This window comes from Ochotona princeps, chromosome 4, assembly GCF_030435755.1.
Source record: "Ochotona princeps isolate mOchPri1 chromosome 4, mOchPri1.hap1, whole genome shotgun sequence".
NCBI classification, from domain to species: Eukaryota; Metazoa; Chordata; class Mammalia; order Lagomorpha; family Ochotonidae; genus Ochotona; species Ochotona princeps.
The window spans coordinates 12,806,951-12,831,168 of NC_080835.1; the positions used below are offsets into that span (position 1 = coordinate 12,806,951).

The following is a 24,218-nucleotide window of genomic DNA, read 5'->3' on the forward strand; positions in this document are numbered from 1 at the left end:
AAGTATCAGCCAGAACCACCCGGAGATATAACATACTCCAGTTAGAAAAGCTAGTTTTTAATGAAGACGTTAAGGGCCCAGCACGGTGGTCTAGCAGCTAAAGTTCTCGCCTTGAACGCACCAGGATCCCTTAGGGGCACCGGTTCTAATCCCGGCAGCTCTGCTTCCCATCCAGCTCCCTGCTTGTGGCCTGGGAAAGCAGTCAAGGATAGCCCAAAGCCTTGGGACCCTGCATTCCTGTGGGAGACTTCTAAGTAGCTCCTGGCTCCTGGCTTTGGACTGGCACAGCACCAGCCATTGTGGTCACTTGGGAAGTGAATCATGAATGGAAGATCTTTCTCTCTGTCTCTCCTCCTCTCTGTAGACTATGCAATAAAAAGAAATCTCAAAAAAAAAAACACACATTAAAAACAAACAAACAAAAAAACAAGTACTGATAAGAAAATGGAGAAAGGTGAAGTCATACATTGGTGGGAATGAAAAGTAGTATAGCCATCATGGAAAGCAGTAAAACAACTGAAGCTTGATTAAAAAATTAAAGACATAATCACCATGCAACTTTACAGTCCACTGCTGAGTATATATATTCAAAGAAAATGAGAACAATCTATTGAAGATATATTTGTAATTTTTGTTTGCATTGTAGATACCTGAGAATAAATTAGTCATCACTAAATTTGTGTTTCCTTTGTATGGGGTCCTGGTAACATGCATTTTAGGGTGATCAGCTCCTGTGACGAATGCACTCAATTTCATATCGGGCAATGTAGCACTGTCTTGTACCACTATCTTTGAGCCATTGACAAGATTCATGCTGTGGAGAGTGGAAAGGTAGTAGCGGAAGGCAGGAGAGCAGTGTTCAAGAAACGTATCAACCAGAATCCCTAAGAACAGATAATTAAATTTGAATGACTGGTCTGGGACATTATCCCCCAAGAATTAAAACTTCAGCCTAAGCCTTTAAAATGAAAAAAATATATAACACTTGGATCATTTAGGGATTTTACTCTGTTTGCTTTTATCCTCTTCTTTTAAAATATCTATAAAAAGGCTGACTGGGATTGTAACTGTGTTTCGTTTGTAGTTATCAGAAAAGGACACACACACACACTTGTGTGCAAGGGACTGTATTATTTTGCACACAGAGCTCGCCTGCTTTGTCTTTCTTGAGCTTTTGCTTCTGTGCTCATACACAGAGGACAGGTATGAATTGGTTTATTTCCATGCTGTTAACCTTGGAGTGCATTTGTTCTGCTGTGCCCATATTCAAAGTAGTCAGCCGAGATGTGAAAAAATAATAATGACAAAAACAAACAAACAAACAAACAAACAAACAAACAACAACAAAAAACCACGGCAGCTATTTAACTTTGGGACTATATGTTCTGACATTGTGGAAATGTATATTCTTTCTGATTCTCAACATTTGCATTTTAAAAAATGATGTGAATATATGTTGAAGCTTTTGTCAAGGTAGTTTTTATGTGAAGAGCATCCTGAAAGTACTTGCCCTCCAGAAGAGAATCATAGTAGCAACTGTTACCCGTTTTCTGAGGGACTTAGATCCTTAGTTTTTGCTAGGGAATTCATTGCTTCCTTTGAACATCAAAAGCTACAAACCTTGCTAAGATGTCCACCTGCATGACATTATTGCTGATTTAAAATTTGATTTCCTGTTATGGCATGTTCTTACAGAGGAATTCATCGCGTCAAATGCTTCTCTGCATGTTTTATCAATACCTCATGCTATCTGTTATTCAAGAGTAGTCTGTAGTCTGTGGAATGACTTCATGCTAACTGGTAAATAATCATCTATAGTGTAATTTTTGCCTAAGTTATTTTTTCTGATTGAATGATAATTCTATTTCCAGCTTAGTTTCATAAGTCCTTATGGATTCATTGGCAAGATGTTTTGTGGCTGCCTGGAAACTTAGCTAATGTTCTTACTTTTGTGGAACAAGACTGATACAGTGTGATCTTTATTCTTAGTTGCCAAGCCTTTCTGTTCTTCAATTTACAGCAACTTTTATTTGCTAATGAATTAATAGCTAATGAGGAGTCAGTATAAAGGCTGGCCATACCAAACATCCATATAGGATGTATGAGTTCCATGTGGGCTATAAGAGCCTCCTCATCCTCACTGATATGCATTTACTGCTGATGGATACAGTTGTAGCTGATAGTCCCGGTGGAGCACAACTGAATACAACAGTGAATTGTGTAAAGCTAGAGTTTATAAAATGCTTTTGACTCTAATTTCTAAATCTCACAGATGCTATGCTAAAACTTCTAGATGTGCTTTCTACCATAACCAGTGTGATAATTCATGAATTAAATACTAGCACAGTTCTTGATCAATGTAGTGCAAAAATGATTAGGAGTTTAGGAAACCGTCCAGGTGATTCAGAATGGAAGTCATGATTTCAGAATCCATGCTGTCAGTCTCTAAAATCCATTGTTTCGTAAAATTTTCTCCAGAAGATGATATATTGCTTAAAAACCCTATTAAAACACTGCTATCTAGAAAATCTACTTGCTAAATAGAAGTAAATAATTTAACCACACCCAATGAGCAAGACAATGATTCAGTTGTGTAACAGTGACACAGATTGATGTGTCAACCTTTATAAATGTTGAGTTTATGGAGGAACAAAATAGTTTTTCTCTAACTTGGTGTTTAAGATATTGTAAGTTTTTTCTTGTGATTTGTAAAATGCAAGATGAATCATTATTCTGTGAAATATGTAAAATTCCAAAAGTGCTGTATCAGTGTGATGCCAAATAATCCAATTTAGAGGAAAGTGTCAGAGTCTCCTGCTGCCAAATTCTGCCAGGAAGCTCCAGCACCTTTAAAACAACACAATTCAGTCACAGGATTTTCAAGCATTAGGCACAACTGTATACAAAAGTCAAAGACTCTGGAGCAGACAACTTTACTGGATTATATACTTTTACTAAAATCATGGTTCCCATGAAAATATTCAGTAAGTTCTTTCAGTAAATAAATTCTTTCAATAAATAAGTTATTCATCAAATTAAATTCAAATAAGTTGAAATTTATGTGTACTTAACAGCTTTTACTGTGGGTTATAAACTAGGAGAAACAAAAGCGTGGCAAGATCTGAACAAATTCAGAGTCAGTTGGGCAGACAGACTCAAAAGCAAAAAGACAAGTTAACATCTTTTATTTATATGCACTCAATCACATGCACACACTCAAAGGACAGAAATCTCTTGGCTGAAGAAACCTGCATTAATTCTGTGTGAGCGAATAAAATTAGGAAGGATTTTCAAGAGGATATTTTGCATGCCTAAATAAAAATAATTCATAGATTTCTACATAGACAAGCTGGAAAAGGCTTGTAGAACATTTGTCTTTGTCCTGATGAATTGGTTGGTTGGTACACAGCTAAACACACGATTCCTTAACTATCAAGGTGTTTCCGTAGGCAATTGTAGACATCAAATTTCTGGACAACTGATACTGGTTTCCTAATGTGGTCTTAAAATTTATTCCACTTTCCTTATGTATGAGATGGAGCCTATGCATCTTCAGAAGAACAGGATAGGATTATATGTTGACAAACTGCAGAAGTGAACGAGTCCCAGTTAGCCTGTCAATTAAATGGCCAAAAATGTTCTTTTAGGCTAATTAAGGGTCTACATTCATTTTTAACTTAAAAAAAATTTTTTTGATTTGAAGATAGAGTTATGAGACACACACACACACACACACACACACACAGAGAGAGAGAGAGAGAGAGAGAGAGAGAGAGAGAGAGAGAGAGAGAGAGAGTGTGTGTGTTTTCATCTACTGATTATTCCCTAAATAGCTAAACCTGCCAGGGCAAGTCCAAGGTTTGGTCAGGTCAAAGCCAGGAATTCTACTGGGTTCTCCTAATTTGGTGCAGAGGCCCAGAAACTTGAACCATTTTCAACTGCTTATTTAGGTGTGTTGACACAAAGCTAATTTGAACCTGAAGCAGTTGGGACTTGAATCAATAACCATATAGTATGTTGGCATCTCATGTGGTGGCTGAACCAATTATGTTGCAATGTCCAAGCCCCCTTTTTAATCTTCAAAATACAGATAATGTTTACATGTTGATAAATAATTTTCCTGTTCTTTTGCATTTATACTAGTTTAAGTATTCATACATACCAATAATAGTAAAAATATTATTTTGGGGTAGTCTTCTTACTATATAGATTGAATGCCATGTAATATATGTGTGTGTTGGAGGAACTAGGACATACATTCACTTACTCTTCAAGTGACTACAGATAAGTTGCTTATCTTAAAAGGCTTACACTCTGTCATATTATTTTTATGGAGGGGACAGGGGTTATCAACAACTCTTATTCTCTTGAGTAATGGGAATCCTTTTATGAGGATCACATGTCCTAACCATGATATAATATCAGCTAATATATATGAAATATTTACATTATGTCTGCTTTAGATGATGTATATTTAATATGTGTGCATGTACTTATTTATTTGATGGACATAGATACAGACAGAGAAACACACACATACACAGAGGAAGGTTCTCCAATGCTTAGAAGGTTACTCAAATGGCTGTGATAATGAAAAGTTGGTTCAGGGAAAAGTCATGGTCCTGGAATTGCATTCAGGTTTCCCACATAGGCTGAAGAGACTCAGGTACTTTGGCCATTTCCCAACCTTCTTCTAGGAGCATTAGCAGGAATCTGGGAGCAGAGTAACCTGTTCTTGGAAAGCGTATGAGCTGATCAAGTTGCAAGTGGTAGTTTTACCTGCTACACCACAATGCCAATTACTGCATGCATTATCTTCCTTCTGCAGAAGCTGTTACATTCTCACTTTCCTACAGATGAAGAAAGTGAGACAGATCTGTTGCATGGATAGTGTACGCCTCCTGAATAGGCATGTAGTCATCCAGTCTTCCGGATGGAAGATCCTGCGTACTCCATCACTGGTATGTTTTCTCCTGCTTGTAGTCCTCATGTTCTCAGTGCAGAAATGTATCATTTGCCATTTGTTGTCATTAAAATCACTTCTGAAAACCACCAAGACATGTCTTGTTTACAGCATGACTTCTAATCTCTGTTTGAAGGAGCTAGAACGTAACTACGTCGACTCCCTTTCCTGTTTCTTGTTTGAGGAAAGGAGGACTTCAAATGGTCTCCCTATCCTCTTTTGAAGTCCCTCCTTCCTGTAGCCACGAACTTGATATTTCTCGTGATATTGCTTATAAGCCACAGGTAAAGAGAAGGAAAAATTAAAAGAGAAAAATAATGAACAAACACACGATTTAATTGTAGACACTACTGTGACTATGCTTATCTTTAGGAGTTTCCACTACTCATTTCCTTTTTTAGAAAAATATTCATTTTCCATCCACTAGTTCACTCCCTGAATGGTTGCTGCTGTGTCCAGAGCTGGGGCTGGTCCAAAGCCAGGAACCAGGGGTTTATTTCAGGTCTCCCATATGAGTACAGTGATCTAAATATTCTGACTCTCCCTGCTGTCTTCCTAGGACATTAACAGGGAGCTGTATTGGGAGTAGAGCCACCAGGACTCAAACTAGTGCCTGCGCGTGATGCTGTCGCCACAGGTAGAGGCATAGCTTGCCACCACAACACCAGCCCTGCATGTCTTTTTAAATTGTTTCAGCTAAATATGTTAAGGTTTGAAGGCAATTAACCAGGCATGCTCAAACTCTATAAACAAGGATGCAATAGAGACAAAGAAGTGAGTATGGATTCTTCAACAGTAGACCATGTACATTTACTCCATCTGTGTGTTTTCTATTGTATGACTTTTTTTGAAATGGTGATTTTAGAGATGTAAAATCCACCTTTACTAGTATCCAGCCATAGGTAATATTACTAAGCTACCTTAGTGCTTGAACATTATCTTCAATCCTTTGAACACATCATTTCAATCAGTACTTAATTTTTCCTCAAAACTGATTCTATTATTCTTATTTTATATACCAGGAAGCCACCCAATTACACAGTGAGAAAATGGTGCATTTGAGAGAACTTATAATGAGTGTCTCTGATCTTCCTTTCTTCCTTCCTTCCTTCCTTCCTTCCTTCCTTCCTTCCTTCCTTCCTTCCTTCCTCTCTTTCTCTCTTTCTCTCTCTCTCTCTCTTTCTCTCTTTCTCCTCTTTCTCTCTTTCTCTCTTTCTCTCTTTCTCTCTTTCTCTCTTTCTCTCTTTCTCTCTTTCTTTCTTTCTTTCTTTCTTTCACTTGGCATGCACATTGCTTGGTCTCCTGGGTCTAGAAGCGCTCTAACGTGGCCTGAGGAGAATGTATGAAGGAGCGCAGGGTACAGTCCCTGACTGACCTCTGCATTAGTGGCAACTGTGAAGCCACAGCATTCACTGATTTTCATTTGCAGGCTGATGGATGTTGTTCAGTGCTAGCGAGGAAAATACAAGATATTTTGAACTGAGTGACATCTAAGTAATACTTTAAAGAATAAATGAGCTTTGCATAGTTACCAACAAGCAAAAAAATCTTGCTTCAGAAAACAGAATTGTTTCACCAAGAGAGAATTCTATCTGTCTAGTGAGGCTTGAGTGTGATACTGTTATGTGATCAGGATCTTCCTTCCAAATGCGGAGGGACAGATTTCATTTGTATTAGAGCAAAAAATCTTAGGGCATAAAATCAGCTCTGTATCTCTTTTTCCTTTCCTGTGTCCTGGGTGTCTGATATATTTGGATATTTGATTTTATCTATAGGCGAATGAATGATTCTGAGAGAGGAATATGACCTGACAAATGGATGCAAAGAAAATAAACTTCACGGTGACTGAATTTGTGTTCCTGGGGCTCTCATCTGAGCCCAACACGCAGCTCATGCTTTTCATTATGTTCTTGCTCTTCTATTTGCTAACAGTGGCTGGGAATATTATCATCATTACTATTATTCAGATAGAACCTCACCTCCAAACCCCAATGTACTTTTTCCTCACCAATTTGTCCTTTTTGGACATTTGTTATACATCCACCAATGTTCCTCAAATGTTGTCCAACATGGTGGGGAGAAAGAAGACCATCCCCTTTTCCAGCTGTGCTATTCAGATGTACTTTTCCCTCTCGTTTGGAATGATTGAATGTGTTTTGCTTGGTGTCATGGCTTATGACAGATATGTTGCCATTTGTCACCCTCTTCATTATACTGTTATCATGGACCGAAATACCTGTATCCAACTGGCAGGTGTTTCTTGGTTTAGTAGCTTCCTGAGTTCCATGGTAATCAACGTCCTTACCTTGAGTTTGCCCTACTGTGGACCCAATGTCTTGAATCATTTTTTCTGTGAAGTACCTTCTGTTCTGAGACTGGCTTGCACAGACACCTCGTTCACTGAGTTGGTGGTTTTTGTCTTCAGTATCATCATCGTCTTCATCCCTTTCCTCCTCATTGTTGTCTCATACATGCGTATTCTCCTGTCCGTTCTCAGAATGCAGTCAGCCTCTGGCAGGTACAAAGCTCTGTCCACCTGTGCCTCCCATCTAACAGTGGTGGCCTTATTCTATGGAACTGCCATCTTCATGTACATGAGACCCCAGTCCAAGTCCTCCCGGGCAGGGGGTAAAGTCATTGCGGTGTTCTACACTGTGGTCACACCCATGCTCAATCCTTTGATCTACAGCTTGAGGAATCAAGATGTGAAAGGAGCACTGAGGAGAGCTATTGCAAAACGCACGGCTTGAGAGCTGTGCTGACTCAGTGCGTTCAATTGTTTATTTAAAATGGTTTCCTTTTGAATATGAAGTGGGGAGTAAACATAAGCTTGGGCAATCGATCTCCTTCCTGCCCCTCAAAAAAACACACAAGACTAGCTGTTACTCAGCAGCAAAAATACTTCTTCTGAGGACATAACAGAGCTTGCAAGTGTCAAGTGACTGCTATTTTGTCGCTGAAGAATGCTGTTTCTTTCTAACAATAGACTCTGAAATTAATTGTTTGAGACTCTGGTGAACATTGCTTTCCTAGAAGACATAAGCCATGTTTTAAATAAACATTTTATTTCTTTTTATTGGAAAGGCAATTTTATAGAGAAAAGGAGAGACAGAGAGAAAGATTCACTCTGCAATTGGCCACAGTGGTTAGAGCTGCTCGGATTTGAAGCCAGGAGCCAGAAGCCTCTTTGTGTCTCCCATGTGTTTACAGGGACCCAAAGACTTGAGTCATCCTGTGTTGCTTTCCCAGGCCACACACTGGGAGCTGGAAGGGATGTGGAGCAGCCAGGACACAGACTGATGCCCATATGGGATCCCAGTGCTTACCAGCTGAGGATTTATCCATTGAGTTATTGCACAAAGCCCAAGATTTATTGTTGATGTTGTTGTTATTTTATTTTTATTGGAGAGGCGGATTAGATTTATAGAGAGAAGGAGAGATAGAAAGATCTTACCCACTGACTAACTCCCAAAATGTCTGTTTAGTTGTTAAATATGGAACTATGCTCTTTGCTTTTTGTTTCTTTTTAAGATTTCTTATTTGAAAGCCTGAGTTACAGAGAGAGGGAGAGACAGAGAGATCTCCCATCCACTGGTTCACTCCACAAGCTACAATGGCCAGAGCTGGCCAGTGTGAAGCCAGGAGCCTGCAGTTTCCTCCAGAAGTTCTATGTGGGCGCCTGGGACCAAACACAGGGGCCATTTTCTGATGTTTTCACAGGCACATCAACAGGGAGCTTTATCAGACTTGGTGCAGCCAGGACATGAACTGGTGTCTGCATGGGTTTACCCATTATGCCACAGTGCTGGTCCCTCTGCTTGTTTTTCAGAAGGGTTTTCTGCGGCTTCGTATGCCATCCTCATACAGGTCATATTTACCACAGTCTCTTGAGGACATTAAGAGGCCACCTTTGGTGCTGTCTTAGACCTGTGCAAGTGTGCTCCATGTTGTTGCTCAGGTGATTAAATGCACAACAACCAGTTCTCAGAACGTACCCCCCTTTCTTCAGAGATGCAGGCTTGTACCTCTCAGACTCAGAGTCCACAGGGATGTGTGCCATTAGCATGTTGTATGTTTTCCAGGATAGAAGTTAATCAGGGTGATTTTCTTCATAGTGAGTAAATACATGGTTGTGAAATAATGAAGTTCATGATGAAATTCATTACCAAATGAATTCTGATCTTAGCTTTGATAAATAAATAAACAAACAGTGCCTTGATGGAGAAGAAGTCTAAGGATACAAAGCATAGTACTAGCTCTGACATTGCCCAGTGATCTTGCAGTTGAACTATTTTTTAGTTTATTTAATTTTGTTGGAAGGGCAGAGTTACACACAGATGAGGGAAGATAAGATAGATAGAGACAGACAGAGATCCTCCAGGTATTGGTTTGCTTCTCAAATGGATACAGTGGCCAGAGTTGAGCCAATCCAAGTCTAGCAGCCAAGAGCTTCCTGTGCGTCCCCTGTGCGAGTGCAACATTTCAAGGCCTTGGGTCATGATCAGTGAATGCCTGCTACTCCTCAGTTACAACCCCAAACATGATAGTTGTCTTTATTTCAAAGGCCTTGGGTCATAATCCGCTGCTTTTTTCTCAGGTCGTAAGCAGGGAGCTGGATCTCAGTGGTGCAGCCAGAACTTGAACAAGTGCCCATAGGGGATGTCAGCGCCAGCAAATGGAGGCTTATGCTGCAATGCCACAGTGCTGGCTCCCATTGAATTGATATTTCATCTAGATTCTTATTCTTCTTTTCAGGACTATAACCTATGAATTCTCAGAAACTCCTATTAATCTGGATATAATGATGTAATATTGAAGCATAAGTTATAACAGAGTTTAAACATTTGACCCAACATGGTAGGCTAATGGCTGAAATCCTAACCTTACACACATTGGGATCCCATGTGGGTACTTGTTCTAATCCCAGTGTCTCCGCTTCCCATCCAGCTCCCTGCTTGTGGCCTGGGAAAGCAGTCAAGAATGGCCCAAAGCCATGGAGATTAGGAAGAAGCTCCTGACTCCTGGTTTTGGATCAGCTCAGCTCTGGCTGTTGTGGCCAGCTGGGGAGTAAACCAGCTGATGGAAGGAAGGCCTTTCTCTGTGTCTTTCCCCCCCTGTATGTCTGACTTTCCAATAATAAAAAAAAAAAGATTAAATTTACCAGTATGATTTAAAGTGTCACTCATAAGAAAGATAAGAAATATGTGGCTGTCACTGTGCTCTAATAGGTTAAGCCTTTTCCTGTAGTGTGGGCATCTGATCTGGGTGCTAATTCAATCCCGAAAGCTGCTGAACTTCATTTACATCTCCAGTTTTTCTTTAAAATATTTTTAATAGCATAATATAGGATTAGAAGCATCACCAATAGAGATACAAAAGCATGGAATTTTAGAATACGGATAATTCAATAAAGACAAAAAGAAACCACAGGTCTGTTATGAAAAGGAAAAAAAATCAAGAAAAACCACTTTAGTAAAGAGTAAATTTGGAAAAGTCAAATAACCCATCAGGTTATATGAAAATAAAAGGTGAGTCTTGACAAAAGACAGCAACCAATACAGGAAGGATAATGTTTCTTAAAAGGAGTGATAAAAATTTTGGATCATCTATGAAACAAAACAAACAGTAACTCATCATTCATGCTATTAAACACACACACACACACACACATCATTAACAGAAATGTAAAACAAACTAAAACTTGTGGAAAACAATTGCCAATTAGCGATTGAACAACAGCGAAAAATAACGTGTCCAGTATATATAAGGAATTCTCAAAACTTGTTAATATGAAAATCAAAATAGTAGGCCCACAATAAAAATTGAGCATAAATTTAGGAAGATACTGTGATCAGAAATCATGGTTAACTTCATGTTTTAGTTATCATGAACAAAGCTCTTCGAAACATGATGAATTCATATCCTTTTGATAAAATGAGTTCATGTTCTTTGGATCTATATATCCATTACTGGGATTATTGGATTACATGCCAGTTCTGCTTAACTTTTTGTAAGGATATCTTCATACTGTTTCCATGACAGCTGTACCCACTGAAATTCCTGCAAATAACGTACAGGAGTCCACTTCCTCCTTCCCCTTGTCAGCATTTGGTTCTCTCTTATTTTTTAGTATGGAAATATTTACTGTATTTTGACTTTATTATCAATGTTTATATTTTTATTTGTGTAAAGATGACAGATTTCATGCATATAATTTTATGTACATAAGGTATATCCCATCCTCCATAAAGGTTTTTTTTTTTAAAGATTTTTTTTAAAGATTCGAAAGGCAAATTTCACAGAGAGAAGGAGAGACGGTCTTCCATCCTCTGGCTCTCGTGCATGGGTGCAGGACCAGCAGACTTGAGCCATCCTCCCCTGCTTTCCCAGTAACAACAAGGGGACTATATAGGAATTAGAGCAGCTGTGACATGAACAGGTGCCAATATTGGATATTGGTGCCACAGGTTGAGGGTTAGCTTGCCATGCCACCACATCAACAGCTATAATAGCAATGTTATATCTCATGTGGTTTTGATTTACATTTCCTTTATGACTAGTGGCAGTGAGCATTTTTTCATATGGTAATTTGTGTACCTTTGAGAATTGTTCATTCAGGTCCTTCGCCCATATCCTAACTATTATTTTTGTTGTTGGATTTTTTTCTTTTAGTTGTTGATATTTAAAGATATTTCTCCTGTATTGAATGAGTAGCTTTGTGAGTATTCTCTGTTGTGTTGATTTTTTTTTAACTTCCTTGGTTCATCTACCTGTCAAGGTGACCCAGTCCCACCCCATGTCAACATAAAGGCATCAGAGCCACCAGGTGTGGGATGAGTACAGAGGAATGCAGAAGGCAAGACAAACCTGTAAGCTGGGAAAGATGCCCAGGGCATTGGCATGGTGGCTTCTAAGAATGCCTGTCAGTTGGAATTTTAAGGGAGAATTGCAGGGGATTTTGTAAGTCAACTGCATAGAGAATCAGTTGTTCCTGTGGGAGCTGGGCATTCTCCTGTAGCATGGGCTGCATGGAGGGCATCCTCATGGAGGGTTAGAGTTCCCACTTTCCTCTGGCATTTTAAAGGCAGCACCTGATGATCGGGAGCATGGTGGGGCCGTGGGAAACAAAGGCCCATTGTACTCCCCTGGGTGGACATTTCATCCGCAGAATGTGATTCCTGAGCTGCTAAGCTCCTGTGTGCCTGAAGACATTTGCTGCCAGTTTGGCTGGTGCAGGACTCATGGGAGGTACCTGTCGTGTTCTCCCATGGGATTAGTTAGCATTGTTCCTCCGGTGTCATTTGCAACATCTGCCTGCACTGTCAAAGAGCAGCCCTGATGCCAGGGATTGCCTGGCTCTCTGAAGTCTCGGGGCCTGGAGCCTGGTACCCACACCTCTGCAACACTTCTCTCTGGAGGAAGGACAGATGTGAGGGGCTGTGTCCTATGCCTCAGATGTGTGCACAATGGATCCAGGACCAGGCTGGTAACTTACCGATGCCTTGGACAGTTTCCTTGTGTGGAGTGGGGGATTGTCCAGGACGTGGTGCCTTCCTGGGTTGGACGACAGCAGATCAGAGCTGCTGATCAGTATGAAATACCCTTGGCCCGTCCCTTCCACCCATGAATAGCTGGAGTCACAGCCGTGTCTTCTGGGGCCCCTGCTAGGATGGACTCCCCTCCATCCAGTGTGACCTGATGAGCACTCTTTGTCCTGGGCCTCCATCCTGCCTGCCATCCTTCCCACCCTTCTGTGTCCAGCCTCCCTCAATTATCTTGTTCTCCCAGCTGCTGCGATAGTGCCTGGTGCCGAGAACAGGGAAGTCCTGGCCTCTCTCTGCTGCTCATGGTGGCTGGTGGCCACGTGTTTTCCCTTCTTCCAATCTGTTGTTGTGGCAAAATATAGCTTGACATAGATATGCTATCTTCACCATTTTTTGTCAGTACAATTCCAGTGGCTTTTAAAAAAAAGATTTATTTATTTTATATTTGAAGGCAGATTTTTCAGAGAAAGAGAGAGAGACAGAGAAAAGATTCTCTATCTACTGGTTCACTCCTCAAATGACTGCAGTAGTTGGGGTCTGACTGGTCCAAAGCCAGGAGCCAGGATGGTCTTGGGTCCCACATGGGTTTCCCACATACGTGTAGTGTCCTAAGGAATTGGGCTATCATCCACTGCTTTTCCTAGGTGCATTAACAGGGAGCTGGATTGAAAGTGGGGCTGTCAGGATTTGAATTAGCACTGATTAGGATACCAGTGTCACAAGAGATGGCTTAACTTGCTGTGCTACAACTCTTTCCCTTTGGAATGCTGTTCCTATTTGCTTTTCTCTCCACCTGTGCCTGCCAAGAGATTGAGTGAAGACCAAGTCATCCCACAGTATTTGTCCTTTTGAGCACCTTTAAGAACAAGACAAGACAAAGTCACTCCCTGTAGACAAGGACCATCAGATGCAGCATCTTCTCCCTCCATCCCAAAGGGTGTCTAGGCAGCAGGTTCCACACCTGCCACTCTCTCTTACCTGAAAGACTTCAAACCCCCATGGTCAAGCCCCTTGGGAGTTCTTTGTACATGTGGGGTTGGGAATGAGAACAACCCAGGCTAGCAGACATGGGGTCAGCCTGCTTGGTTTGATGAACTTAGAAAAGTCTCAACAGATTGAAGAGCCCTGTTTCCTTCTACTACTTGTGTGGCTTACAACTCCCTTCTAGTCATTCCAGCACTCAGGGTCCACTGAGCATTGCCTAATTGGGTAGAGTTTCCTAGTGGCAGAACCTGAGACGAATAGTCTTCCACTAATGATTCTCTGCAGGGGAAGAAGGGAAAAGAAATAGGATGCAGCAGGTGCAAAAGCCAAGAAAAACTTTTTCATTTTTTGCTTCAGACTAACCCCAGTTTGGTCCCTGGGATATTTGGGGGCTACTAATAAGCAGTGTGGAGTTGTTCTACTTGAAGGTAAGGTGGTAGGCCTTCTAATCCTATATCACAGAGCCCTTGGTTGCAGATCACACCCTAAAGGATCTACTGAGCAGGTGGCTCTTTCAGCCCACCACAGTTCCATGAGCTTGTTCCTGTTAACATCTTTAGGTGATGGGCAGTGAGTGGACCTGCAGGTGCTGAGGTGGAACACTTCAGCCTCCTCACTTGCCTCTTGCTGCCTCAGACTAATGCGTGCCCCTTGCTGGGAGTGTCTCTGCCCCTGGCACCTTGGCTCTGAGGCCCCTTTCCTACTGGGTCTTGTTTTTGCCCATCTGCTCCCAATTCTCCCTCTGTAAGGTCCTTGCCCAGAGCTGGGCACCCATGAGATGACTCTAAGGAATACAACTGAACTGTGAGGACAGTTACCTTGGGAGGCCACTGCCTGGAGCTCGTCCAAGCTCTCTGGACTGTAGGCAAGCTGAGGACTAGAACCTGTTATGTCACTAAAATCCTCTTTTGTCTGATCTTGATGAGGGTTCATGTTTCTAACTCATTGCTCTGGTTTTAGTGGGTTCTGCATTCCTGGGTGGTTGCTTTGCTGGGGTTGTCACCTTTGCCCTCCTGGGTTGGAAAACTCTAAAGTTATGTATAATCGATGAGAGTTGATCACATGCTTGAAAATTTCATGGACCGGGCCCGGTGGTGTGGCCGAGTGGCTAAAGTCCTCGCCTTGAAAGCCCCGGGATCCCATATGGGCGCCGGTTCTAATCCCGGCAGCTCCGCTTCCCATCCAGCTCCCTGATTGTGGCCTGGGAAAGCAGTCGAGGACGGCCCAATGCATTTGGACCCTGCACCCACGTGGGAGACCTGGAAGAGGTTCCTGGTTCCCGGCATCGGATTGGTGCGCACCGGCCCGTTGCGGCTCACTTGGGGAGTGAAACATCGGATGGAAGATCTTCCTCTCTGTCTCTCCTCCTCTCTGTATATCCGGCTTTCCAATAAAAATAAAAAGTCTTTAAAAAAAAATTTCATGGACCAAAATCCCGAGGGCTATGAACAGACACATACACACACACACACACACACACACACACACACACACACCCAGAAGCCTCTGAAGTCAAATATTGGGGATTTCCAAGGGAAATGAGAAGTTGCCTTCAGCCACAGCATCAGGGACACCACACCAGCTGGCCACATTCTGCATCCACTGCCAGCTTGCTCCACCACCCAGAGTTTTCTGGCTTACTCTGAGATAAAGCTCACAAATCCCCAGCTGTCTTCAGGACTGGGCCATGCATCAGCTCCACTGTCAGAGTCAGAGAGATCTGAGAAAGACACCCAGGTTCAGCTGTGGACCTAGCACCTCAGATACCAAAGAGGGGCTCTCTGTCTTTCCCATGTCACTCCCATGTGAGTGACTTCCCTCAGTGACAGCCCTTGTGACAATGCACAGAAGGACACAAAAAAGGCAGCAAAGGTATTCCCAAGACCACCAGGGGACCAGGGTTAGAGAGTCAGGCTGGTGCCAACCAGGACACACCCAGAAGCAATGACTTTGACCAAGAGCCAAGGCAGCAGCTGAGCCATGCCTCCCAACCAATCTGGAAGGAAGCAGAGAGTGCAAAGAAAGGGGTTATTCAGGGCCGCAGGCAGCCTACCGGTCCTGTACATTTTGCCTTGCCACCCCTGACATTCTTCCCACTCACGGGCACCAGCCTTCCCTGCCCATGATAAATGTGGAGGGGATAGCGGGAGTTTTGGCTGCCCAACACTGCCCAACTAGCTGCCTGAGAGCTTCAGGTTGTCCAGCAAAAGACAGACTTAGCTCTGGCCAATGATCCTCAAATACCCATGTCAGCCCTTGCATCTGCCATTTGGTATCACCCAGAAGTTGAGAACTTTTCTTTCCCTCAAACACTACAGTAAGACTCAGTGCCATTCCTGTGCACTGACAAAACATTGGGATTGCCAGCAACTAGACCATGACCTCCCAGAGTTGAACGATATTTATGTGATGTGAACAGCCACTTGGAAGGAATAGGGAATGATAGTTCTCAGCAGATCTATGGCCACTGCCCCTGACAAATTCCTCCTCTGGGAATAAGATAGAAACCACGGTTACAAGGTTCCAGATTTAGAAGGGATACATTGGTTCAAAATCTATCATGACTCTACAAATGTCTGCCCACATCAATCAAGTCCAATGAGAAGAGTGTTCTGCCTTATTGGCTTGGTCTCTCCAAGGAGTTGAGGCCATGTTTATTTGTATCTTTCTCCCATGCCTTAACAGTTAATGACATCAATTAAGGGGGCGCAATTAGGCACCCAGAAAGAATCTTCTATATGCAAGATCAGTTGATTTTCATACAGGATGACAACATTATTGAGTAAAACCGAATAATGGGACAACTACCTTTTAGTATGTAAGAGATGAAAATTCAATCCTTTCCTCATGCTATATGCAAAATTGGTCAAAATGGGTTGAACTTAAAAATCTTTAGGAGAAAACACAGAAAGAAACAAATGTCTATAACCTTGAATTTAGATATAGATTCTTAGATATGACATCAAAAGCACAAGTGTGGGGCCCTTGTACCCAAATGAGAGACCTGGAAGAAGGTCCTGAGTCCTGGCTTTGGCCTAGCTCAGTCATGATTGTTGTGGCCATTTGGGGAGTGAGCCAGTGGATGCAAGAGCTCTCTCCCTCTGTAACTCTGCCTTTCAGAATAAATCAAATCTTTTTAAAAGACCTGAATTTCATGGCCTGTGAATTTTACCTCCACAGAAAGAAGTGAGTGGTGATTGTGTGGTTGTTGAGTGGGTTAGTTCTGGCTGTGCAGAGGAAGGCACCATTGCTGTCAGAGTGAGCAAGTGTCTCACAGGGCCTCTGCTGAGGTGGGGGTGGGGGAGGCCAGTCCTGAAGGCTGTGTGCCCTAAGATCTAATTTCTGTGACATTAGCAGGAAGCTGGACCAGAAGCAGAGCACCAGGGACTTGGACCAGGCACTCCTACATGGAATATGGGCAGTCACAAGCAGTGACTTTGGCCTATTCCTTTTGTTTTTCTACTTTGACCACAAATCATCACCAATCCCAACCACTGAGTTGCTCTGCTCAGGGATTCCCAGGGTGATTTCTTTTCCCTATGACTTTTGAGGGAGGTTTGTCACAACTCTTCTGCAGAGCTTAAGAGAATCAGCAACTCTGACTCTCTCCTTCAGAGCTGCCTTTTGGGATAGCCCCTGGTGTCAGGTCATCCTTTGATAGCCGCACTTTTCTCTAGACTTGGCAAGCTCCTTGCCACCTGCTACTCCTTTCTCATTTCCTTCTTTTCATGGTTGGGCCAAAGGCCCATTCTCCCTCCAAGCCTGCAGCCTAGATCTCCACACTGAGATCACCTTATGGCCCCAGCATGACAGAGAGCAGATGGAACCCAAAGATGGGTGCCATCAAACCCTTCCCTTCTTCATATAAAGACTTCAATAACCTCTCTCCAGTCTTGGTTCCCATCAGAAGTGAAATTGACATTCTGGGTCCTCACAGACAAGATCATAAAAAGTCTTGCAGATTCTTACAGTGCACTTATCTTGGACACTTGCTTAGGATGAAGTCTAATCATAGGGAAATCATATGGAAAATAGCCCGACCATCCTAAGACCACCATGCTGGGAGGGAGTCCATGCTAGGAGTCCAGGTGGTGAGCACACATGAAAAAGGAGACGTGCAGGATTAGCACAGTAGCTTATGACACAATCTTTTGCATTGTGTTGGTTTGTGTCCTGGCTGCTCCACTTCCAATTCTGTTCCATATATGTGGCCTAGGAAAGCAGTAGAGGATTACTCAAAGCCTAGAGTCCCTGCATCCTTGTAAGAGATTGGGAAGAAGCTTCTGACTCCTAGTTTTGAATTGGCTTATCTCCAGCCATTGCAGCCACTGGGGGGTAAACCAGTGGATGTAAGGTCCTTACTCTAACTTCTCTGTAAATCTGTCCCTAGGATAAAAGAAACACATCTCTAAAACTATTTTAAACAAGAGAGATGCACAACATTCTCCAACTGCCCCGGCTCTCCTGGCCCAGGAGCCATACAGTAAGTAACGAAGCTTTCTGGGCCAGGCATTCGGATGATCAGTTAAGACACTGCTTGTATCCCAATCAGCATGACTGAGCTTGGGTTCCAGCTCTGCTCCTGATTCCAGCTTCCTGTTGATGCTCAAGTACTTGGGTCCCTGCTACCCCCATGGGATATCTAAAGCGAGTTCCTGGCTCTTCACTTTGGCCTGGCTGAGCTCTGGTTGTTGGAACCTTTAGAGAATGAACTAGTGAGATGTCCCTCTCCCTGTTTGGTCTCTACATTAAAAAATTTTTTTTTCATAAAACCAACGTTTAGTGGCCAACTTTGGAGTGTAGCTGGTAACCACTGCCAGTGATATTGGGACTCCATGTGGGCACTGGTTTTGTGATGGGGTGCAGCCGTTTGATGGCTAGCACCTGCTTGTCAGGTTAATTGACAGCTCTTACACCAAAGAAAAGGAATTTCCATGCTCCACCCCTCCTGCGTCCCTTTCCCTTCAAGTTAATTGACAGCACAGAAATGTTCTGTGCACCTGGCCCCTCTGCCTCTGACTGTGCAACTTTAGAATCATAAAAACAAAACAAAACAAAACAAAAACAACTTTGGGCTCTGGGCTGCTGCTTCTCTGCCTCTGATACTTAATTAAATTCATGGAAACTTTGTCTCATGCGGCTCTCAATCTGATTGGAGGATGAGAGCTTAAACTTCTGCCTTGTGGTGCAGTAGCTCATGATATGCAGCAGGAACTGCCATCACCAAGCTTGGGCAATAACGGCTCCTCCTAACATCCTACATTTGGGTCCTGTGTGATCTCTCTTCTACTCCACACAGTTTGTGACCTGGCTGTACTGCTTTCAATCCAATTCCCTATTGGTAGCCTTGGAACAGCAATGGCAGGTGATCCAAGTGTTTGGGTCCTGCTACCCAAGTGGGAGATACTGATGAGGCTCATGGCTTCTGTCTGGCCTAGGTCTGGCTAATGTGGCTATCTGGGGAGTGAACCAAATGATGGAAGACCTTATTCTCTCTAACTCTCTCTCTTTCTTTTTCAAAATGAATAAATCATTTTTAAAACTTTCAGATGGCTGATTTACTGTCATCAAACTATAATTTCAAGAGACTTTAAGAATGCACCTCATTGAGCCCAGCTGATACCTAGACCATGAGAGATAAAAAATGTTCAATGATAAAAGCCACTGTACTTTGATGTGGTTTACTTAAGAATAGATAACATTGTCTTGGACCTGGTGGGCATGGCCTAGCAGCTAAGGTCTTCTCCTTGAACACTCTGGGATCCCATATGGGCGCTAGTTCTAATCACGGCAGCTTCACTTCCCATCCAGCTCCCTGCTTGTGGCCTGGGAAAGCAATCGAGGACGGCCCAAAGCCTTGGGACCCTGCACCCACGTGGGAGACCCAGAAGAGGTCCCTGGCTCCTGGCTTCGGATTGGCGTAGTACCAGCTGTTGCGGTCACTTGGGTAGTGAACTAGTGAACAAAAGATCTTCTTCTCCGTTTATTTCCCTCTCTGTATATCTGACTTTGTAATAAAAAGAAATAAATCTTTAAAAAAAAGAATAGATAACATTTTCTGAACATGAGGTCTTATGGAGTTTCTGGTCACATTCAGATGAAACATGCTAACATTTATTTATTTTTAATTTTATTGTTTCATATTGTTTGTGCAGTTGAGAGGGCTGTACACACATGTGGACCTCCACTCAGTGTGGGGAGAGTCCAGACATGGAGTAAGGTGGCTGGGACAGATTTTTCCCTTCCTTCCTTTTTTCTACTGTGTTGTGGCAGTGGGAAGGAGCCATTCCCTGCTGTCAAATTACATCAGCATGCAGGGATAGGGGACGGTCATTCGATGACACCTTGGAGACCCCAATGTGGGGAAGAATGTTCTGAGGGTGATACTTGAGTGTTTTTGATGATTCAGAGAAGTCATTGGTTTCATTGTGCACAGCTGAGAAAAATCTTTCTAAGGTCTATTGACTGACTCAAGTCAATCTTAGTTCATCCACAGATCTAAATACTTGCCACAAAGCTTGGCCAGGAGAATTGTCCAACATATTCTGCTTTCCATCCTCTGATGAGGCACTGAACTGCTCCCACTGGTACCCTAGATGAGCTGGCGGTCATGTCCTCTCTGTGCATCTGGTCATGCTGTCTACTGTATGGGCATTGCATTAGCAACTGAAGAGGGCCAGTCCCAATATGTACACTCCAAGGTCAGATCACACATCTTGTGATTTTTCCCTGTGGCCAGGGTTTGCGTTCAAAAGTCTAGTTGAAGAGTCCTCCAAGAAACCTCATCTGGGGAGAGCTCAGATTTGACTCTTGTGTGCACCAGCGAGTGCAGGGTTAGCTTTGGTCTGTCACCTACACCAGCCAACACACATACTGGTGGATGCAGCTGCTTGGTCAGTCCTACCTTCAGCCCCATCTCTCATTTGAACTGATGAGTGCTGTAGCCTCAGCTCAGCCTACCACATGCCTGGTCCTCAAGGAAACTAGCAGGTGCTGCAGCCTAGTCAGGGTGGCCCCCACAGCTGCCATCAGGCCTACTTATAGCCTGTTTTTTTTTTTTTTTCCTATGTTGGCATGTGCTGTGGCTAGGTTGGTTAGTCCTGTATCCCATTTGGTTCTTGTGCACATCCACGGGCTCTGTAGCGAGTGGGTACTGTGGCCTATCTCTGCCAGGCATTTCCCCCAGCCTAAGCTGGGGAATAAACAAGGGACAGGGAACCCAAAGGCAAAAATGGAAGCCTCCACCTGTATCAGTCCCCTTTATGGGGTGGTATCCTAAATGAATATGAGAGTGGAATGGGGTCTACATATGATTTGGGCATATGAGGTTCTCTGGGAGTTTCAAGACTCCTTCGTGTGACCATAATGGTGTCTCACCCTTCCTGGTCCTGGGTGAAGCACAGGTGAATCACGGGAAATTGGGCACACCAGACTGATGGATAAAGGGTGGAGTTACAGTGCGAGGCTGGAAGCAGACATCGTGGGGATCATCTTCCAGCTCACCTATTTCTTAAAAACAAAACAAAAAGCAAAAAGCATTTATTTATATTTGAAATCAGGGCACAGTTACAGAGAGAGAAGACACAGAGAGATCTTCCTTCTGCTGGTTCACTCCCCAAATGGCAGCAAAGACCAGAGCTGGTTAGGCTCAACTCAGGAGCCAGGACGTTCTTTGGGTCTTCCATGGGGTGCAGGAGCCCAAGGACTTGGGCCGTTATTCTGCTGCTTCCCTTGCCATAAGCAGGAAGCTAAATCAGAAATGGAACATCCAGGATTCTAACTGGCACCTAAACGGCAGAGGTTTAACCCACTATGCCATGGTACCAGCATCCCAACTCACCTGTGCCTACCTATCTTCCTGCCTGTCTCCCCCATGTAAACAGCAGCCAAGCCCCAAGGCTAGCATTCACACTCAAGTGGACTGATCCCCTGGAAGACAGGAACCAGGCAGGGGGTCACACAGGGCCCTGCAAGGGCTGATCCTCCCCCATTCTCTTCTCTTTCCAGGCTTCAGCCAAGTCACATGCCCCCAGGACACACTTGGCATGAGGACTTGCATCACTCCAGCCTCCCACTCCTGGGTAAGTCCTGCCAGGACCTCCAGGCTTGGTCCTTCCCCTGGGCCTGCCTCACAGGGAGGGTTAAGTTCCAAAGTCAAACTGCAAGGTGGCAATTGGATGCAGGGTCCCTAGTCCTTCGTGTGTGTGTGTGTGTGTGTGTGTGTGTGTGTGTGTAATTCAGCAGTGTCCCCACCCCACAGCCCTGCCTGCCTGCCTTCTCCACCCAGCATCAGGTAAAGTGGCTGCTAGGCCTTCAGGGCCCTGGTCACACATGAGAATTTTCTCCGTTGTGGCAACTGTGGTCTCTGTGGAAGCAGCTGATTCAGGCTTCCTGTGTCACCCCCACAATGGGACTGGTGACTTTTGATTGGGGTGGTGGCCTGATGGCCAGGGTCAGAGGGGTGAGGCAGGAGAGCTTCTGGGAGATGATTGTTGTGTGGTTTCATTAGGTAAAGACACTAATACATTTTAAAGTTTTGCCTAAAGGACTTATGCTAAACTGAAGAAATGCCCAATTTTTCTGTAATAAAAAGATGTATTATTTGTTTATTTTAAAGATAGAGTGACAGAGGAAAGAGAAGCATCACTTGCCTGGCTCACTCCCTAAAAGGCTGCAGCAGTTAAGGCTGGGCCAGGCCGGGGCAGCATTCAGGAGCTCCAGCCTGGCCGCCTAGGCCACGGGGTGCTGGGTGGCTGGGATCCATGTTGGGAGGTTGGGAGGTTGGGGGAGAAAAAACAGTCTGGGAAAGGCACACACCTTGGGTCCAAGTCTTTCCCTTGAGTCAGGCTCCTGTTAGGGCATGGCAGTGAGAGGTGAGGACTGGAAGGAGTCCTTAGGCTCCAGGCAGCTGGACCATCCCAGCCAGCTGGCTCCTTGTTTCCTGGGTCAAGGCTGGCTGGTGGTTCACTGGCTCATCCTTCACTGCCTCCCCGTTTGCTTCCTCAGCAGAGGCACAAGGACCAAAGACGCCCAGGGTGACATCACAGAGAACCTCCTCTGTGCTTCCCATAGAAATCTAGTGCAAGTTCCCATTTTATTTTTATTCTAACTTAGAAATGAGCAAAGGAAAAGAACATAGAGCAAGTCCTGGTGTTCATGGGCACAGAGAGGTATACTCTGTCCAGAGAGGATAGAGAGCTGGGTCCCAGGCCTTCTTTCCCTCCTTTGTCTCTCAGAGTCCAGGACACACAGTGAAAAAGATCAAGAGCCGGAAGTGCAGAACTCTGAGAGGTAAGGCCTTGCCCTTTGGCCCCCAATCACGCAGGTGGCTTTAGCTCACCAGTGTCCATGGAAACTGACTCAGAGGGAGGCTGCTGGGAAGGACAGCCCAGCCAACCTGGGAGTGGGTGTTTGCCCACTAGGGGGCACTATGGGCTGCAGAGACCTGCACTGCATTCATAGTCCAGCTGTGGACAAACTGGCCTCACTGCCACAAGGACTATTTTTCTTTGAGGGGAGCCCCTCGTTTGTCCCCCTTGGTGCACTGGTGAGTGTTAGCTCTTTTCTCCACACCCCCTGCCAGACACAGCAAGTGAGCCACAGGACAGGTCCTTTATTTGGGTGGGGGTGGTAGCTGTGGGCAGGGAGAAAATGCAGCAGAGAGAAAGTGCTTGAGGAGGGAAGAGAGAGAACAAAGGAGGAAGGAGACATAGAGAGACACAGAGCAGAGCAGTGCAGACGGAGCAAGGGGCAGGGGCATCTTTATAACCTTGAGCTGGCTTGTGGGCAGTGAGGGTACAAAGTTCACTTAGGCCAGTGGGCCTTAAGGGTGTCCGGACCTAGGTTGAACAAGCATTCAAGGGGACTGAGACCCAGGGATTTCAGGCAGTTCTGGGAAAGCAGGTATTCCACTAGGTGGCACTAGGTCCAGGATGGCAGGGTCAGTCTCCAGGGCCATGTACCACTGTCACCTTAGAGTGAGCAGAGGCGGCAGGGAGACAGAGGTGTGGAAGCACTTTGTAACTGTTAGCCCCGTGATGACACAGATGCTTGGGCACAGGGTCTGTTCTTCAAGGGCCCCCCTAGAAGGGACATCCCACCAGATCACTCTTCTCCTGATTTCCAGCCTTCAAACATCACCAGGGGAAACCCAAGAAGGCTCCAGGCCTCACTTCCCTTCTGCAAAGGTGAGGAACATTCTGCATGTCTCCTTCTTGCACCTGCTGTAACTCACAGGGCCCGGAGCCCCAAGGGCAGGGAGTCCATCAGACTGAAATGGGAAAGGTGGGAGTAAGAGATCAATGAAGACATGGTGGGGGGAGGGGCCATGGGCTGCAGGCACCAACCCCTGTCTTGACTGGGTGGGTGAATCACTGGCCCTGCCAGTTCCTAGCTTTAGCTGTGCCTCATTCTCCAACAGACAGCTGGGGAGGCTCCCATGTGGCGATCCCCATGATGATGAGTGAAGGACAGCACCTGCTCCAGCACAGTGGCCACATGGGGATGAAGACGAGGACTATACCACCCTGTCCATATCGACTTCCCCAGGGCCCCTGATTGAACAGGCTCTGCCAGTGGCTCCTACCCTGTCCCCAGACCCAGTGATCCCCCGATCTTTTGTCCCCGAATGTCTCTTGCTCACCAGAGCCATTACCACCCCCCAAAAGCCTCTTGCCCCAGACATCTGTGCTGACGGCTCCCCAACCAGCTCAGGTGGCCCAGCCTCT

The 24,218-nt window shown here is 44.4% G+C and overlaps 1 protein-coding gene and 1 long non-coding RNA gene across 2 annotated transcripts; both read left to right on the top strand.

Annotated features, from left to right (window-relative positions):
* Positions 1-6,744: 6,744 nt before the first annotated feature.
* LOC101530532 (putative olfactory receptor 2B8) lies at positions 6,745-7,713 on the top strand. Its single transcript, XM_004585526.2, has one exon. It carries the CDS (start codon positions 6,778-6,780, stop codon positions 7,711-7,713), a length of 936 nt encoding a protein of 311 aa, XP_004585583.2. The 5' UTR covers positions 6,745-6,777.
* A 14,941-nt stretch (positions 7,714-22,654) lies between these two features.
* On the top strand, positions 22,655-24,075 carry LOC131480054 (uncharacterized). Its single transcript, XR_009245225.1, has 3 exons — positions 22,655-22,782; positions 23,618-23,678; positions 23,912-24,075. It is a non-coding gene; the product is annotated as an uncharacterized LOC131480054 (long non-coding RNA).
* Positions 24,076-24,218: the final 143 nt, after the last annotated feature.

Coding starts and splice junctions, on each gene's coding strand:
- LOC101530532 (XM_004585526.2), top strand. CDS start 6,778: ATGGATGCAAAGAAAATAAACTTCACGGTGACTGAATTTGTGTTCCTG.